Source organism: Diabrotica undecimpunctata, chromosome 4 (genome assembly GCF_040954645.1).
Source record: "Diabrotica undecimpunctata isolate CICGRU chromosome 4, icDiaUnde3, whole genome shotgun sequence".
NCBI classification, from domain to species: Eukaryota; Metazoa; Arthropoda; class Insecta; order Coleoptera; family Chrysomelidae; genus Diabrotica; species Diabrotica undecimpunctata.
Genome location: NC_092806.1, coordinates 13,187,766 through 13,208,169, shown reverse-complemented (window position 1 = coordinate 13,208,169; position 20,404 = coordinate 13,187,766). Strand labels below are relative to the sequence as shown.

General features: G+C 31.6%; 2 protein-coding genes across 6 annotated transcripts in view; one reads left to right on the top strand and one right to left on the bottom strand.

Moving 5' to 3' along the window:
- The window catches only part of C3G (C3G guanyl-nucleotide exchange factor), a 117,555-nt gene extending 101,918 nt beyond the window's left edge, over window positions 1-15,637 (bottom strand). Inside the window, exons 1-2 of one of the 5 annotated variants that reach the window (XM_072528928.1) lie at window positions 3,702-3,794; window positions 271-515 (exon numbers count right to left, since the gene is read on the bottom strand). In XM_072528928.1, the coding sequence (XP_072385029.1) occupies window positions 271-412 (142 nt within the window). In that variant the 5' untranslated portion in view covers window positions 413-515; window positions 3,702-3,794. Of the gene's footprint in view, window positions 1-270; window positions 516-3,701; window positions 3,795-11,951; window positions 12,182-15,497 lie in introns of those variants that run through there. The other 4 variants (XM_072528929.1, XM_072528932.1, XM_072528931.1 and 1 more) reach the window with 4 other exon arrangements.
- Window positions 15,579-20,159, top strand: LOC140439189 (leucine-rich repeat-containing protein 57). The gene is made up of 3 exons (XM_072528935.1): window positions 15,579-15,666; window positions 15,732-15,783; window positions 15,867-20,159. The coding sequence occupies exon 3, from the start codon at window positions 15,885-15,887 to the stop codon at window positions 16,599-16,601; it is 717 nt and encodes a 238-aa protein (XP_072385036.1). The 5' UTR covers window positions 15,579-15,666; window positions 15,732-15,783; window positions 15,867-15,884; the 3' UTR covers window positions 16,602-20,159.
- The last annotated feature ends 245 nt before the right edge of the window (window positions 20,160-20,404 follow it).

Sequence of the window (20,404 nt, the reverse complement as noted above, 5' to 3'; positions counted from 1 at the left end):
TATTCAAGATTCAAGAATGTGACACACTAAGCATGTCTGCCTTTTTGGGCTTTGATTTTGGTAAATCTTACTTTAATCAAATAAGATAAATCGTGATCATCATTAAGAAGCATACCTGTTATATTGTTTGAAGTTAACATAATTATTGACGGTCCATGTTTAATAATAGAAATTAAAGCCAAGATATTAATTATAAAACATCAAGAAACTATGCCAAAAACGGTTAAAAAATGTATTTGCAGGTATAGTTTTTCATTCTAATTATCTTACCGGGAACATCTTCCAGCTTAGATATTGATAGAAGCACCATCCACTGTCTAGAGCATCTATAATCCAAACTTTTACACCCATGGACTCTGTACTTTCTTCTTCTTCTACTAGGTTCATAAATAAGATCCCCCCGTGACGACATTTAGCCAGATTAATGACTTCGACTTTTTGGCGACACTATCACTTAACACAAATCATTTTAAATTTCCTTAATTTCCACTATTTCGTTTTGGAATTCACCGCAGCTGTTGTGATCAAATTTTTGGGTTAAAGAGGTCTTGACCTCGCTTATATGCAAACCAAAGGCGTAGTCATACATGTTTTAGCAGAACCAGTGTATTTTAAGACAATATTTGTTAACAAAAGCTTAAAATTGAAATTCATAATAAAAAAACATTAACAAAAAGGAAAAGTGGACAGGGGTGGCACACCGTTCAATGAGAGTAATACAACTTATACTAAAACTAAGTAAAGGAAAAGCTGGTAGTCTTGCTAAAGACTCTTTTGATCGAACCAGAATCATTCTGAGATAAACCAGAAAGATGTCAGAAAATGAAGACTAAAAAGCAACCTATTGAAAAAATAATCCAAAGCAACTACTTTTGGACCATCAGGAAACTGAACGTAGAGTAATCACAGTGTTCTCAATAATCACTGCTCAGGCATGTACTATTTCTGTATAACGGGCAAAATGGACATGGGGAGATTCTAGTCATGTAGATAAGTGACATGCTGAATCACGGTCATCCACTTACATGGACAATTCTTATAATAAATATTATTTAGTCACTGCGTTATTAGAAAAACAAAAATATTATACAGCAGGTTCGCAGAAAGATGTGGTGGGGGCCAAATTGAGAACCCTTGAACACAAGGACCAATTTTTGGCAGGTGTGGTGATTGGCAAATGGCGTGATGAAAGAAACGGTATTTATATAGAAGAAAAATGTAGAGAAAATATCAGCTATCTCGCAATTTTGATAAAAAGTAGCGCTTGTTTCTAATAAATTACACAGGATGTTTCAAAATTAGATGAAAAAACACAACTCTATTTTTACACCCCGTATATGGTTAAAACTTTGACATTTCTTAGAAAACATTAATTAAGCAATTCTTTAGAAATAGACATAATGCGAAAAAAGAATCATCGAAATTCAATCAACGGTTCAGAAGAAAAATAGCTTCAAACTTAAGTAAATTTAAGGTGGTATATCTGTAGTATTATAGTGTTACAATTGTCTGTAATTCTGAAAGAAGATCCTCTCAATTATCCGCTAGACTACGTCTTTGGCAGCACTGTTTACACTCATTACACTCACACCACGAACTTTTATTTTATTATGCCGCTGAATATTTCGCGCTTTTTAATTGATATAAAAGATGGGTCAAAGTGTTATCGGTTGGAAATAAATTATGAAAACACGAAAAATGAATCACATAAAAAACAATGTTGTGTACATAGGCTGTAGAATAATTTCAACTTAGGAACTACAGCATCTTACAGGATTTTGAGAAGATGAAAGAAAGCGTTATTAAATAACGAGTGCTACACAGTGCTAAAAAAACCTTAAAACCACAGCAAAATAAATGGAAGAGCGTACTTATGCTATGAAGCATTGCAAGAGAGTAGAAACGTCTCGTAATGCATGTAGTTAAGTTAAATGTTTTTATGTAATGACTGTTTCTTACTATACACATAATTTTCAGATAAAAAAGTAACCATTTTGTTCAATGGTGCTGTACATGGTTTTCAAACAATAAATTGACACGATCTTTTTTGAACAAGTTTTTAGCAAAATTACACATTATAATACGATTTTTAGCTCTTTGAATACAATAATTTGACAAAAAATAATACACATCAGATTTTGTGATATTTATAAAATATCTGTCCAATTTGGGTATGTAATTACACCAGTCTATCTGGGAAAAAATCATTGATTTCACGTAAAAATCTTATGCAGATATTTGAAAGTTTTAAAAGGTATATGAGGAGTAGCTGATGAAAAATCCGTGAAGACGTACAACTGATTTTGCTTTGTTTTTGTTTTAAACAACATTCAAAAGTTAAAAAACCATTTTTTGCCTATAAAACGTTCTAATGAGGTTTAGAAAAAAATGGTTCAAATAAAAATTGTATATCTTAAAAAGTTCTTCAATTTGCTAGTTGCTATATTAAAATACATTAAAATACAAAAAATATAAAGATAGTTGCAAAAAACTCTTAATTTTGCAGTAATTTATAAATGTTAATAACTTTGTTTTTGCATAATGGCATATAACATAACCACTCAAAATTGTGGCAGTTAATGGGTTATTAAAGTGTGCTAAATTTCAAATAGATTGACCAAATAGTTTATAAATATACGTTGTTCAACTTTTTATTCCTTAGAACGATTATATAAACAAATGTACTTGAACAGTTTCCCTAAACAGTTCAACTAAACCCTAATCGATTCTATTAGGGTTTATTTTTAAGGTGTATTAAAAAAAGTGCAACACTTTATTAAATTTGTTATTAAGAGATAGTTTGAAAAGGGGCTAACTTTTTAGCTTATAAACATTTATAATAACTTTAACATTTTTTATGTCACACGAGGAAATACTACAAATCCTTAAATAATAGCCGTCGACAATTTAAACCACGGTTAAAAATTTGTAAAGACATTAACGGTGAAATTCTACATGATAAAAACTCAGTTCTTAACAGATGGGCACAACATTTCAGCGAACATCTAAATATAAACAATATTAAAGGAAGTTATAACGTAGAAAATCAACAAAATCTATAACGTCAACTACACAGTGAAGACCCAACAAGAGAAGAAATGTCAAATGCCGTCTTAAAACTTAAAGACAATAAAGCCCCAGGAATCGATGAAATCTGTTCGGAAATGTATAGAAATTGTGGTGATCAAATTTTTGCACCAATCCATAAACTAATAGTACTTATATGGCAGAATGAATTGGTATCAGAAGAGTGACTAAAGGGAATAATATGTCCTTTGCATAAAAAGAGTAATCAACTGGAGTGTAAGAACTATAGAGGCATTACTCTGTTAGCATCTGCGTATAAAATCTTCGGCAACGTATTGTTTGAAAGACAAACATTTTACAAAGGATATTGTTGGTCAATATTAATGCGGATTTACTGCTGGAAAGTCAACTACACATCAAATTCAAGCACATAGGCAGATTCTAGAAAAGTCACTGGCCTAATATCTACGATAATATTCAACCTTCGATAGAAGAAGGAACTTAAAAAACAGATGAGGATAAACTTTTAACTGTACTCAATATATTTTTGACCATCGGCAGTGAAGGTGTCATGTTTATCTACATTTAATTGGTTGACCCATCCTGTATATCTGATTGAAATAACAGCTCTGTCATAAATATTTATTGTTGCGCGTTCAACTCATCACTACAACTTTAATTAAATAACCACCAGTTCCATTACACAAACAAACAACGCACATGGGGGATATTTTTTCTCCACTCGCGAGATAAATCTCAGAAACCACCGACAAGAAAGCCGCGCGACAAACTAAAAACTCAAAATTGATACATCTCGGAAAATTAAAGATAAAGATAGAAATATAATCGCCGTTCACAATTTTTAACGAGCGGATTTTGTAATAAAACTGGCAAATGTTTATATCATCTTTAATTTAAAACAATTTGCTTATGGACGATGATATCGGCATCTGTTTTGACGTGGACAATTAGAAAAACAGACGGGTCTGTGGGTAGACTTTTATAGCAATTTCGTTGCATGTCCGTATCAGTACGTCGAATACGGTGTGGGATTTAAGATACTTTTCGTTACTATATACAAATCTAATAAAAATCTATATTTGTGGAAACCATGGGCGGACCTATAATTACGTCTCGCCACTCTAGCGCACAATATATCCTTTTTCTATAAAAAAACTTACGATAAACTAAATACTGCTAAAGTAAAATTACTAAAATAATGATAATATCCAAAAGGATTACAACTTTTATCAGAAAGTTTTCGATCTTATTAGACCATCATCAGTGAAAATATTAAAAGATGTAAAAACCTTGTATTTCATCAAAAGCTGTAAGCGATGATCAAAGAGATAAGGAAAATCAAGCTCATGATGACAATCGAGATCCCGATTTGTCCTAGAAGAGGACAGAAATTGAACATCATATTAACGTAGGTGTTAACACGAACGAAGGCGAGCCGTCTGAAAATACGATAGTAAAAAATAAGGTTGAAGAAGAGACGGAAGGATCACTTATAGATAAAGAAGTTAGAAAGAAGAAGCAATAAAATGTATACTGCAAAATCTAGACGTGTGTGGAGCTATGGCGTTCCTCTTCCAGATCGACGTTTTTCGAGAAATATTGTTACTACCAAACCAGGGCAGATGTCAGCAATGCCAATAAAATATTTGAGATTTTTAATATTTTCTTGACTCATGACATGAAGGCAAGTATCTGTGAACATACCAACCAAGAAGCAACTCGCATATACCGAATTTACAGTGAAAAAAATCAGGAGAAACAGAACATTAAGAAAGACATTAATATTATAAAACTCGATGCATTTATTGGGGTTTTGATTACAGCACAAGGTTGAGATTGATTATAAGCAATAAAACATCAAGTATGACGCATCAAGGTGGCTATACAAAATATCCTTGTTTCATGTGTCTTTGTGATAGCAGGATTAAGGACCAACATTGAAGTAGAAGAAAATGGCGTTCTAGAGATGCTTTAGTTCAGGAGAAGCTGAAGTAGTTAACGAAGCATTGGTCGACCGAGAGAAAATAATATTACCTCCGTTACAAATTAAACTAGGGCTGATGCAACAATTTGTAAAGGCCCTAGACCAGAATCTTCCTTGTTTTGAATACTTGTCCAGCAAATTCCTTGCACTTAGTAAAGAAAAATTGAAAGCCGGAATATTTGATGGGCCTCAGATACGACAACTTGTGCTCTTTTGTGAAAGTTGTGGAAAATTTTCTTGGAAAAAATAAATCGGAAAATTACCGGGATATAGTGGAAGAAATGCTCAACAATTTTAACAAACATGGTTGTCATATGAGTATTAAAATTCATTACCTCCACAGCCACTTAGATCGTTTCCCAGAAAATCTTGGTGACCTTACTTGAGGAGCAAGGGGAACGCTTCCACCAAGATATCAAAACGATGGAAGAGAAGTATCAGGGGAGATGGGACACTCACATGATGGCGGATTACTACTGGAGTTTTCAAAGGGACCGTCCTTTTGAAGCCTTTGCAAGAAAATCCTACAAAAGGAAGTTTTTAGGTGACGCCGAATAACAGATTTGTGCTGCGATGCTGGTTAGGTTAGATGAACAGTTAAGTTTTTTTGGCAGATATGTGTGATGATTTTTATACGTTGAACAATAAATATCTTACTTTTTATTCGTGTTTTGTTTATTTGATGGGTAGCAGCATTACATATATGTAGGTAGTGCTGCGATAAATTACCCTACATGTTAGAAATGTGATCTGTTGTCGTATTTTCTGAAAACGATCTGTTGGAGCAAATCTGGTGGCATTTTTGGATTCAGCAGACAAAAATTACTTAGAAACAGTAACAAAATTTCCGGCAGCAAACTGTGTGTTTACCAGTGTTATAGATGAATCAATTCGTCGTAACATATTCACAGCATCAATGCCTCGTGACAGATTTACTTAAGTAAGCAATTTTATCCAATTTGATTATAAATCGACGAGACAAGAAAGGCGTGAAACAAAGAAGTTAGCTGCATTTAGAGTCATATGGGAACTTTTTGCTACGAACTGTAAACAGGCGTTTGTTCCCCATTTACAAGTAACTGTGGATGAATAGCTGGTAGCTTTTAAAGGAAAGTGCCCATTTAAACAATACATGAGCTCAAGGCTTACCAAATATGGCGTAAGATTGTAGCATTTGTAAATTTATTGAAATCCCTTCGTATATGTGTTAAATTGAAATCCCCTTATGTATGCATTATAATAACGAAGAATTGTTTTCAATGTTTCTTAGTTCGTATCTTTCAATTTAAAACCCAAATAATCTTTCGTTCTTTTTACGTCGCCGCCGTCGATAATAAATCATTTTATTGTTTGTTTATGTCACAGGTGCAAATTCTTCGATATTTCTTTGTTCAAACCGCCCGATATTGCGTTTTCAAATTAATAATCTACGTCTTAATTTCCGTTGTGTTTTGTTTATACCCTAAGTGCTTTGTTTATTCCAACTTAGGCGATCAATTTTTAAAGATAATTTCGTCACTTTCGTTGGAGCCGCGGTGATCTCCAGCGTTATGTCCAAATTCATCCGTCGAATTTGTGGAGTTTTCTGTTTTTGGCCCCTTTTTATGGAAATATGTAGCAGTTAATGGTTCAGTTAATGTTTTGAGTGAGGATTGGAAGAATCTTCGTTTCCATCCTCGTGTTGTTTTTCTCTGGTTATCATCCAAGGTTTTTTGGCAGTTTGGAGATGGATTTGTTCGTGTGTTCGTTACGCAGAGAGTGAGGCCCAGGTCTGCCCCCAGTTCCAGTAATGGTTCAAGAAAATTCAAAGTGTTAGTGAAAAATTAAGGTAACTTTTGTTTCAAATTTTAAAGTAAAGACAGACATTTTTTTTAATAAAGTAATAATTGCTTTCATTAAAGTTTAAAAGGATTTGTACCTAATAATTAATAAAGTAGTAAATTTTATGGTTTGTTTTTAGCTGTCATTGTATTTGTTCAGTTTTGTTTTAAATTTAATGTTAATTTATGACAGCCCGTTTTAGCATTTTTGATATTGATTTGTTTTGTTTTCTTTAAAAGAAAGGTTAACTTACAAGTAAATTTTGTAAGTTTTTCTAGTTTCTCCAACTCCTGCAATTTGTAAACCGATGACACATGTAAGGCAATAGTTTCATGCGAAATAAATACTCCAAAGCAATAAAATCAAGCCGAGTCAATAAATCAAAAGAAACGAGAAGGGTGCAATTTGTATCCTCGTTCATTTGATAAAAAAGGGAACTCTAAATACTTATCTGCTTAAACCATAAAAGCAGTGTAAAACATATCAAGTGTAATCCACATTGTACTGAAGACAACAATTAATTTGTCCTTTTTTTTTCTTAATTATTTCTTCTTAATGTTTTGAATTTTTTGTTTCACTTTTTTATTTTAATAAAATTCCCAGGATCCCAGGTAGATATATTTTAATAAGTTGTTCTATTTATTTCTTCTTTAAAACATACATTTACTTAGTAAAAATTACACGTTTCAATAAAAAATGATGGGGTCCCTAAAGGACTCCACGTAATACTTTACGTAACTAGAACATCTCTTGTCTAAGACTTCGATATCTAACTAATGTCTTTAATAGGTGCCATTAAGTAGTAATCTTTAAAGATTACAAGTAATACTTTTTATCGTAAATTTTATTTCTAATATTTGACCATTTTCACGCACGCCAATGCAGCAAAATACACAAAACTACGAACGTTTTGTATTGTTCGGTTGTGCGTTCTGTTGGCAGTCGGAAAACTCGCGTAAAAATAAAGATAAATATCAGAACTTTTATCATTTGGCCGTTTTCCAATTGTTGATGACAAAACACAACCAGATCTGCCATGTAAAAGGTAGATGATGCAACGAAACATCGTTAAATATATATTAAAAATCGTTTCAAATAAGCGGCACAATATACAGGTCGTGCAATACATTTCGTGTTATTTGCTGAACGAATTGTTGGGAGAAATCTAATCCAAAAAATTTTTTCCTGCAATTTGAAAATTTCATACGATCAGAATAACAATAAGGCCTAAGGCTAATGCGGGCCTTAGGCAACATTGTAATTCCGGGTCCATTTTTCAGTCATAACTCATAACACATGCTTTCGTTCGCTAATTTGGTTTCAAAGCATATACTTAGTATGCTTTGAAACAATATACATGTTCACAAATCAAATAAACATAATTTATTAAAACAAACAATACTACTTTAAACAAATATAGTCAGATTGATTAGTTACATTGCCTTTTTTCCCACTTTCAATCCTGAAAACTCGTCAATTAGTTTGTCACAATTAATAGATTTATGGGAATGTTGCAATAATATTATTTTCCTGAATAAATGACCACATGGATACAGGCTAAATAATATTTTCTTTACTTATAAAAGTCTTAAATTGTAATGCTTAATTTTTCAGTTTACTCTTAATAGTTTTATATTCGTCAGATCTTTTTTTAATGAGGCTAATAAGTAAAGAATCGTATATAACAAAAAAATATTAACTTTAAAATGTTCTTTCCCACTGAATCTTATATTATGTCCTGTTCTGCTTCTTTTTCTAGTCAGAATCATCTCTAACAGTTTGTATGAAATCTAGCAATGAATCATATATTAAAACTGCTGTATTTAGGTACATATAATATATGTAATAACAGTACATACTCAAATATATCAAGTTTTTTATGTAAACCGGCAGCTTCGGACTTTATTAATGGTTTTTCATGTTTGAGGAAAAATGACGTAGACAATGTTTAATTTCTTCATAATTTTTATTTCCTTGCATCGGAATGAGCAGACTACCTGGTGTCATAAATAGATTTAATACCTAAGTGTTTGCTTTTACAAAACTTTTGTAATGCATTCCATCTATGTGTAGAATAATGTACAATTCCTGAACGATATTGAAAAAGTGTTTCCAATTAAATTTACCTAATGAATGATTTACGCATGGTATAAAATGGGAAGAAAAAATTTGTTGCTTTATTCTGGATTGTAAATTATTTAAAAATTCTAAAATAACTTTCTCCAAGATTTTACCAGTACGACAAAATATAGGTAGAAATCCCAAAAATCTGTCTTCTATACCATTTGGAAGAACATAACAAATAATGATGTTTAACTGATCTACGTGAGATATATCAGGTGTTGAATGAATAATTAGAGAGTAAAATTTGACTTTCTTTATTTCGTTCACTATTGTCCGTTGTAAATCTTTCGATGTATAGAAGTAAATTTATCACATATTTTAAACGACAAAAAATTCTTCATTTTTCATATCACGTTTTTCTGTTAAATAAAAATTAATTATGAAAATTAAAAAAATAAAACCTAATTTTCGGGCCCCAAAAATTACGGTCCCCTCTAGGCACGTGCCTAGGTTGCCTAGGCCTTAGTCCATCAATGGTGATATAGCTTGAAGTTCTTACCTTCTTCCTTTTAATGTAAAATAAAACCATTTTGAAAAACACAATGAGCTGTGAGGTCCTTTAGAAAGATAAATTGTTCTATAATCTTATCTTCGAAATTATTTATCTGATGACGGATAGTTTTATTTTATTTTATTAAATAGTAATTAATTTAAAATGCCACAAGAAATAGCTTCAGAACAATATTTATTCTTTTTATTGAAAACACAGGAGTTAGTCATTTATCTCAGAAATTGTTTCTTAAAAAGTTGAAAAGTATATTACTGATTCTGCTGTGGTCATTGTAGCTTCCATAAATATTTTGCAAAGGTTATGTGTTAAAAGAAAATAGTAAATTCACTCCACCAACGATTTAATCTGGTATAAGATATGTCTTGAAGGGCAAGTCAACACTGTGGAATTTTATAAACTAATTTTAAAAGCAGAAAAATGTAAGGACAAGCAGAAAATGTAAATAAAATACAGCAAAACAAGACAATGGGTGAAGATTAATAGATACATGTGAACAGAAGCTTCTTCTGGTTTCAAGATCTTCCTCTACATCGTTTATCTACCTTTTAAGGGGCCTTCCTCTTGTCCTATTTGCGTGAGGTTTCCATCTCTGGATTACTTTTACAGCTTGATTATCTAGCATTCATTCTAAGTGGCTAAGTCAGTTTTGTATTTGTGACTTCACAAATCTAACGATATATGTGCTCTGCATTAATTCATCCCTTTGGATGAATTAATGCAGTCTTCTTAGTTTTGTTCCTTTTCTGGTTTTAAGAGCTCTTGAAAATGCTTCCACCTTTTCATTAGTTCCTCTTTCTCGCTGATAATTGCCACGTTTTTTGTTCTTGCACACTGTTGTGTATCGCTTGGTTTCCTTGTTAAATTTCCTAGTCTGTTTTCTGTCATTATAATCTGTAATTTGTTGTATTTTTCTATTTAACATTTCTCCCTTCGCCCTGTAATTTACAATATAAGGTTTAAAATACCTAAGAATGTATTTTTATTTTTGTGAAAAACAAACTGAAATTTAGAAAACATACCATTTACCTTAAAGAACTCTACTATTTGTAATGCCATGCACTTTTCTACAATTTTCTAGCATGTTTGACTCTGGTTTTTTGAAGATTGGACAACTTACTTTAATTGGATTACTTTTTTAAGAACATAGAAAAACATGTCCTTTGATGATATTTTTTTATTGTTTCGATCAACTTAACATTCAGTTCAAGATTGCCACAGCTGTTTTTATTTTTTAAATTATTGATAATATCCCCGCACTGTATTGAAAGTTACTTCTGAGAAAGAAAATTGATTAAATATATTTATTTGAGTTATATCTATTTGACTCAGATTTGAAACTGGGATATCTGTCATCAAGTTGGATGCTATCTGTGAAAAGTAACCATTAAAGATATTTGGACTGGTATTAGGAGGTTAGCTAGTATTTTTTTAACACCACAATGTTCATTTATGATTTTCCACATAAACTTTGTTGGATTACTGGAATTTCTGATGATGTTGCTATTTACCATTTTTGATTTTATTTATTTTTTTATATCACTTTTTTCTACTTGGTGTTTTTTCTGTTTTTATTTTTCACTAAAAAGTAGGTGTAGACTGATTGTTTTAATAATAATAGCTTTTATAACCCATCATTGAAGATGGAGGAGGATAAGGAAGACAATGAAATTCCTGATGATAGTAGATCAGCCAATCATTGGTGAAGTTGATGAAATGTGCTAATGTAGTTGTCAATATTCTAATGTATACTGGCATAATAATTTAACAGATGATTAACAATATACATAGGTAGGTATAAAACATCATGTTTTTTAGTTTAATTAATTTAGCTTCTTTAGGACAAGCAAGGATTTTAGGAACATAAGTGGTAATGCTATTGTTAGACAAAAAAAATTAAAATTAATAGCAAATATATTAATTAATAGTGGGTATACAGAGGAAATAAGTAATCTAAATTTTAATTTAGCAAAACTTTCAGGTATGCAAACAAATATTTATTACCAAAACTAATTCTTTGAACTATATTTTTAGATCTGAGATATATCTTTCCAAGAAAATTCCCAAAGTCCATAAATAACATAGATTTATCTTAGCTTAGCTGCGTTCATTAACATCAATCTTAATTGATAAAAGTTATTGTTTTCTTTTAATTCTTTTGTTATTGGTCTCTCTATTAGAAAAATCCTTCGCCGGCGTTTTTCCTAACATCTGAAGCATTCCTGGTCAAGAGGTCATTGGGATATAAACAGGAACGTGATATTTTGATTCAAAAATAAACCTCTAAGGTTCCATGACCTACTTTATACACACACAAAATTTCGGAATTGTTTAGCAACAAATACAACATCAATTGTTGGAAATACACATAGAATTTGTATAAGTGTTCTACGTTTATCATGCATAGAATCAATCCGTAGGAAATAGTATAACAATAGCAATTCAGTTTATTCATGAATTCCCTACCTTGGACATATTTCCCGGATTTCGGTGTAGATGACATTATTTTACTCCATCAGAACGATGTATTGGCACATACTACTTTCTACATTGTTACACAAACACCCACTTTTGACCCGAATTTTCTTATAAAACAATCAACCTTTGCCATTTTCCCATTTTGCAGGGGAAATTGGAAAATTAGTCCTTAAACGCGAAAAGCTTTCGATGCTCACCGCGCCATCTGTTAACGCCGATATCAGCCCAACTGACAGATAATCATCGATTAGAAACAACCGAGCGACGTTGTCAAAACTACAAATATTTTTCAGTAATCACACAAAATTAGTTTGCAAGGCACTTTTAGTTATGGAAATGTTTAATATCAAAAGAAAATATAATATGTACATTAATGAAGGGATTATTAGACGGGGTAATGCTAATAATAGTTAAACCACGAACCTGTAACTATAATAATTGTCCCAAGTTTATGCTCCCAATGCAGACAAAGATGAATAGGAAATCCAAGAATTTTACCACCAAATAAAGGTCGTGATAAAACAACAATAAATGCGAAACAGCACTACTTACGGAAAATTTGAATGCTAAATTTGGACAGATAACGATGCACAAGATAACCGAAAATTTTGGCTTGCTAGAAAGAAATCAAATGGAGAACCTTTTCGTCGTCAATACCCAGTTTCAACTTTCAGAAAGACGTCTGTATACGTGAAAACTTTATCAAGATAGACATGAAGGCAGAATAGCACAAAACCTGGTAGGTTATATTCTGATAAACCATCAATTTCGATTCGCAACAATATTAAAGATGTAAGACGCCACCTAGAGCTGACATAAACTCAAATAATAATTTACTCTACTTCAGCATACAAATTAAATTAAAGAAACTTCTAAAGCTCTCTAAACAAAACAGAGTATGTTTCGACATCCTCGAAATTTTTTAAACATGTTACCAACAAAGCACGTGGTGTTCGTGTGTATTAAGGTATAAAAAAATGCTTATTAAAAGCTTAAAATTTTTATTTTAAAGAAGATCTTTTCGGAATTGAATCATTCCATCATCAGTTTAATAAAAAGTTGTTAAAAAAATTGTATGGCCACATAAAAACATTGGAAGGACATCAGTATTAAAAAACAATCCTCATGGTATGTATAAAGGTAAATGCAATAGACTGTTAACTTGTTGATTAATAAAAACTGAAAATGGGGGCATCTTACATGACCCTCTGTAGCTGGTGAGGTTTTATCGACTTACATTACCTCTGATCTATGCTGGGAGTCTAGGGCTAACCTTTTAATGTTACCGACACATAAATAATACAATAAATAAAATAAGTAAAATATCAAAAACGAAAACAAAACCATCAACGAATGTTGGTATGACCAAATTGGTATGCAAGATTGATAAAACGTGATTAAATGACACAGGAAATTCTGGACCTAATAAATATATAATGGAAATATAAAAATTAAGACAGTAACAAATACCATGAAGTCAACAAACTCATAAAAAGAAAAAATAAACAAGTTAAAAGAACTTTGCCTCGATAATTTCTGTAAAGAAGTATGAGAGAAGATTGTAAAACTCTACCAGAAACTTAAATATATTTATCTCCGAAATTAGAAAACCAAAAAATGTTCACTCACTTAAAGATGCCAATGGAAATTTCTGTAATCACGAACAACAATGCGTAGAATTGGAGAGATACCTCAGTAACTTTTTTGATTATGTTTTTATTGAGTTTGTAGCGGAGCGGATATTATTTTCCACTGAACTATTGAGCAGAATGTATACAAGTGTAATACATTATTGTAATATATAATTATGTAATACATTACAAATATTTTGCGTTGCAAAGATCGCATTTAAGTCGAAGACGTCTTACACCTACTGTATAAAAGAAACATACCAATCAATATTATACAAACCATCGAAAACATCTACTTCCATAATCGAATACAGGCAAAGATAAATGGAAAACTAACACAGTGTATACCAGTACAAAGCGGAGTCAGCCTCGTTAAGCCCATTTCTTTTTAATATAATAATGGACGAAATAATATAAGCAGTGGGTAAAAGGCATGGTTATAGAATAGGTAACAAAGAAATCCAAATATTATGTCATGCAGACGACACCACATTAATCGCCGAGACAGAAGACGAACTCCAAAGATTAACACACATCTTCAATACAACAGCCAAGAAATACAATATGATAATATCAGCAGAAAAAACCAAATGTATGAAAACATCTAAATACCCATTACGATGTAAAATCGACATTGATGGGTAAATAGTAAAGCAGCAAGCAAGTGTTAGATATCTGGGAATAGATATAACTAGTTACGGAGATGTTGAAAAAGTAAAACAAATCTTAAAAGAAAGTAAAGCGGCGGGATCTCTTAATGACATAATCTGGAAGAACAAACACCTAAGACAAGACACAAAAAAAAGAATCTATAAAGCAGCAATTAGACCTATATTAACATACACGGCGGAGACAAGACCTGACACATCTACAACGAGACGACTACTAGAAACAATAGAGATGAAAATACTTCGACGCATATCAGGGAAAGGTCTATTGGATAGGGATAGAAGCGAAAACATAAGAAGAGCAATATAGAAGACATAAATGGATGGGTGACTAAACGAAAACAGAAGTGGAACGAACACATTAGTAGAATGGCAGAGGATAGGATAGTACGAATAGCACGAAATAAGTCACCAAATGGACGAAGAAGTATTGGCAGACCAAGAAAAAGATGGTGAGATAATTTAAACAATTTAGGAGGCTAATATTGAAGAAGAAACAGGATTTAAAGCCTACATACAAGAGGGAAGAAGAAAAAGAAGTGTTGCACCACGAAACGTTGTTGTTTTGTATAATTACTCTCTTGTGCTTGTATCAAGTTATGTCTCATTTTTGTTTAATCAACTGGATTCGACCGTTGTTTCTGTAATACACCGGGTTTAATTAAATCAAAATAATATCCGCAACACTCTTTCAAAAAGTATCCCAGGGGTATAATCACCTGACGAAAATGTACCTGTCATGAAAAATGGTTTTTAACTGATTGTACGCATAAGTAGATTTTTTAAGAGGGCATAGAAAAACTATTCCAGTACTGTTTGTAACAAGAGACTTTTTGTGTTTATTTAATTTTAAGAATATTTCATCTTATCAAGCCCCTGTTTGTTGTCTATTAAGCAATTTAATGCGAAATTTTTGTATTCGTTTGTAAAGCGTATATAGTATCTACGATAAAATTGAACCCATCATAGATAAAAGTGCCGTTCTTATTTAGTTTTATAACCAGTATTTTATTATGCTAATAAGCCGCAAATCACATCGGCCCCATAGCTAACATAACTCATGCAATAGATCAAATTTAGCCTGATTTATGTGCCTGACTCAAAGACGCAAGATGTGAAGCGCTTAATTAAAAACCCTATATATACGAAGCTGTATGAAAAGTAGTTAAATCACATAAAACTAACTAGTTAATAAAGAAATTAGATAAATTATAAAATAAATAAAAATTAATTACCAGAAATTTTCCACAATAATCCCATGTTCAAGTATCCAAGATTATTCAGCTTTTAACGTGGCAACGCCGCTGCATAATTTCCAAATATTTGAAGGCAGGTTACAAGTTACCACAACCTGTCGATAGTAAACAAATAACCCTAACCCGAATCACTAATGTCAATGTAAATGTATGTGTCAAGTAGAGTACCGAAGTTCGGGCCCTTATTTAATTTTTTTCTTTATTTGTTGACAGAACATTCACAAAATAGATGAAAGTAACGCGAATAAACACACAAAGCAACTAGGTAAGTGTTATCAGTAGCAATAATTTACAGTACAATTTTTATCATTCAAATTCTAATTAGTTAAAATCTTATCTTTTAATCAGCTGATTGCACACTTCACAATGGGTAATTCTGGGCTCAAGCAACATATTGAAACCGCTCAAAAAACAGGAGTGCTCAAAGTCTCACAAGGCAAGCTAAATGAGTTTCCTCCTGGATTCAAACAATTAGAAGGCAGCCTCAGAACCTTAGACATATCGGACAACAAGTTTGTAATTTTACCAAATGAAATCAGTAGATTTATGCAGTTAAAACACCTTAATTTAAGTAAAAATAGGTTAGCAAAAATCCCGGATTGTATAGGGGCACTAACCAAACTCGAAACTTTTAATGCTAGTCATAATAATTTAAGTTCACTACCGCGAACATTATCAAATTTAATCCATCTAAAACAGGTACATTTAAGCGACAACCATATTAAAGAATTCCCTTTGATGTTCTGTGGTCTGAAACACCTTGATGTTTTGGACTTGAGCAAAAATGAAATCACCTCTGTCCCTCCTGATGTCTCAGGTTTAAATGTAACTGAACTTAACTTGAATCAAAACCAGTTGGCACACATATCTGGCCAAATAGCTGAGTGCCCTAGATTAAAAACTCTAAGATTAGAAGAAAACTGTTTGCAGTTGTCTGCAATCACTCCCAAAATCCTCCTCGATTCCAAAATTTCAAATCTATCTGTCGAAGGCAACCTTTTCGAAGCAAAGGAACTGTCTGACTTGAATGGATATGATGCATATATGGAACGGTTTACTGCTGTGAAGAAAAAGTTATTCTAATATATTAAAACTTATCAGTTTTGAAGAATGGAAGAGAAAACTTGATATTGTATGAATTTACCTGCTGCTAGTCAGTTATTTATAAATAAAGTTTATATTTCCTTTGTATAATCATTTCAGTTATATACATATATAAATAAATGTGTTGACACTACTGCAAAGGGCTTGTCTATCTTTTTAATGCTATTAAAAATGTTATTTAATGCATTCAGTGCCAGATATTAGTGATCTAGTTGTGAATATATACATATATACTGCTTATATTGTCGCTAAAATTTAAATACAAGTTTATGTGAAACTTATACATACAAAGAAATTAAAAATTTTCACTAACATTGGGACCGTTTATTTATGAAAAATATATAAACTTGGAATGGAAGTAAAAAACAGAAAATTATCCAGACTTTTACTGAGTTATAAAAATTTTGTACTGATTTGTAAGACTTTATCTATAGATGTAGCATTTGGTAAGATGTAAAATTAAACTTGTTTTTTTGGAAAAATTATTCTACCTACATATGAATTTGTATGCTTTTTACACTTTATTAATGCTAAAAACTGGGTGGGACCCATTATACCACAAAAGCTTTGGCACTGAATGGATTAAAACATAAACACAGCAAAAGGCTGTCTTATAGACATAAATACAAACATTTCACAGCCTATTTTCATAACTAATTTTTGATATTCTACTGTATATTTGTTAATATAGTTTATTATTAATTATTCCTCATAAAAAATTGTCAAACAATTTTCACACAATGTCTTTTACATATTGTAATACCCTTTAAGTCAGAAGAAAACTGCCAGATCTTACAATGTAACAATTAATTGTACAACCAACATTAGGTTGAGGCACCATAAAAGACATAAAGAAACAGATTGAATATCTTCAATACATATTTTTTGTGAGAAACATGTATAAATATATATAAATGTTTATTCTATGGGAGACATATCCGTATAATATTATTATCATATCATATAGCTATCATCAAATCATAAAGCTAGCATCTGAGGTGGAAGACATTTCCAGAAGAGCCCCGATTCTGCTTTATAAATTTATTCAAATTTCATAACATTTGAATAAAGAAACTCTTCCAACTCACTTTTAAATTCCTCAGCTCCCTGTTTTGAGCTTCTCTCAATAACATAATAACATGACGAATTCAACAAACTGCGAACTAAGTCTGAATAATAACACAAGCACATTAACAACCCCCCTTAAACCACTGCCCGGCAATCATAGTTAAGGTCTTTGTTTCACCAGACAGCAGACTCTACAGACTTCTTATGCTTCGAGAACATTCTTCAGGGTGTTGATAGTAACACTGTCATAGTGTTGGATAATGCGTTTTATCACAACTGCCTTGTTAAACAAAAATTCTTTAAGCAGAGCTGACAGAGAGAAAAGTGCATTCCATTTACACAAGATATGGCCAAAGCAGAATTATTATTCAAGGAGCATCGTCAATATACTGTTGATTCAATCTTGAAGTTAATTGAAATAACTTGGGCTCAAGTGGGGGAATATTGGCCTGGAAGATTTGGGAGAATGTTGTCCATGTATTAAAAATCACCATCATCATTTTTAGTTTATTTATTCAATCATTTATTAAAATTTCTAAAATATAGAAAATTACTACTTATAATAAAGAATAAAGATCGTTTTGACTAACAATCAGTACAACTGTTATTTGACAATTAATTATCCAAATAAATTATTTAAAGCCCATCAGATTTAAAACTGCTTAATTCTGTACACAACACTGCACTTCTAATCTGCCTTGGAGCCTTGAATTGCTAAGTAATGACCTTTTAAACTCTCCTTTTCCTATTAAACTTCAATCTATGCCACAGTATCTCTCACCACATGTGAATCAACATCGATCTTTCAGCCACAACTCAAATATTAATTTCACCTAAACCTCCCTGGAAGAAATTGAAAGCAGATGTTAATCTCTCGTCAACTAATTATGATAAGCATCAGACAAATCCAAAATTTCTAAGGCAAACCTTTAAAGAATTAATTGCTAACAACAGATTTGACCAAACATATGCTTCTAAAAGTCCTATAATAGCTGTTGGGTGTGTTGTAACTTCAAACACAGATTTAATCATATCTTGTAATCTCCCGTTCTTCTGCTGCATACATACTGCAGAATTATTCTCTATTCTCAAAGCTACAAACTTACTATCACCAGAATATAAAAAAGTGGTAATATCTACAGACTCTTTAGCGTCTATCTACTCTCTTAAAAGTATGTATACGGTACATCCTTTGGTTCAAGCTATTCAAAACTCTTTCGATAGTTTAATCTCACTGGGAGTATCAATAACCATGATATGGATTCCGTCTCATGTAGGAATCCCTGGTAACGAACTAGCTGACCTCTTTGCAAAACAAGCCGCATCTTCTAATATGGATACTGAAAACGTACAATTACATAAATATTTACAGTCGTATTTTAAAAATATCATCCAAATGTCTTGGCAAGATCACTGGAATAAAACTCCTTCCAAGCTTCGTGATATACATCCCATCGTTAAAAAGCTTGAGTTTCCTTCCATGACACGAAAAAACAAAATCTTAATTTGCCGACTTTTCCTATTTCAACAACAGAAAAAAGAATCTTTTGAGTCGAAACCTACAAAATATTCTTAGCTCGCCAGATCAATTCCAAAACCTTATTAATTTCTTCTATGAAAACAGGCTTTTACCAGGAAATTTAGAAGAAGAACGTAGTTTAGAATTTGATACTTAATAATAACTGTATAAATATTTAATGTATTTCTTTATCGATTGTAATGTTACTGTATATTCTTGTAATGTAATGTAATAAAATTGTACCTGTGTCAGTGACCTACGCTGTCGAAACTATTTTCTAGTTATTTTCTTTTTTTTTTTTAATAAATTTCTCAAATGAATACAATTTTCGATGTAGACGTAGACCATACTTTTAATTGCCGTCTTGAAACGCCGCTGATAAATGTAAAGATTTAAGAATTCGTGTAATTTGTCCTAAGAAAATTTTAATTTCCTAAAATGCATCGTGAATACGTCTGTTGTTACAGCTGGCTCACTGTAAGGGACTGCATATTACCTAGTAAAATACACGGAATGCTATTAAAATATTATGAACCGATATTATAATTATAATATTATATTATAATTATATTTTGATTTTCTTATTAGTAAACGTCGTTTTTGATTTGCACCTCTTACAATTAGATCAAGTTACATTTATGAGTCATCCTTCCCAATTTTTCCTCGAGGGTACATACAAACAAATATTTTATATGAAAGAACGTTGTGAAAATTGTTAATAATTTTTTAAACTATTAATAAATAATACTCAATCAATTATTCTTAAAAGGCATAATTAAAGTCAATAATGTTTATACATAAATCTATCGAAAGAAAGCACTGTCATGGCTAAAAACACTTTTTAAAGTATAGTCTTATATCAAGGAAAGCTAGAGTTTAGGATGAATCTGGATAAGTTAACATTGTATCATTTTTAATTATTATGAAACACAATATATTTTTCAATAAAATTTGTATTGTGTTTTTTTTAAATTTTTTTTTACCAGGATTAATAATTTTGTAGTGGATTTTTTTTTTGAGTGACGGTGGACCAACTCCAGCTCATATCTTTCCACAATATCCGTTTTCTTTCTATTTACCATTCCCAACTCATAGAAACCGAGTTACAAGTAGAAAGGAAACTTCCCAAAAAGTGGCTACGATTAAATGTGGGATGTGTTAGTGTTCAATACTCGTTGTAACGACAAATCAATCA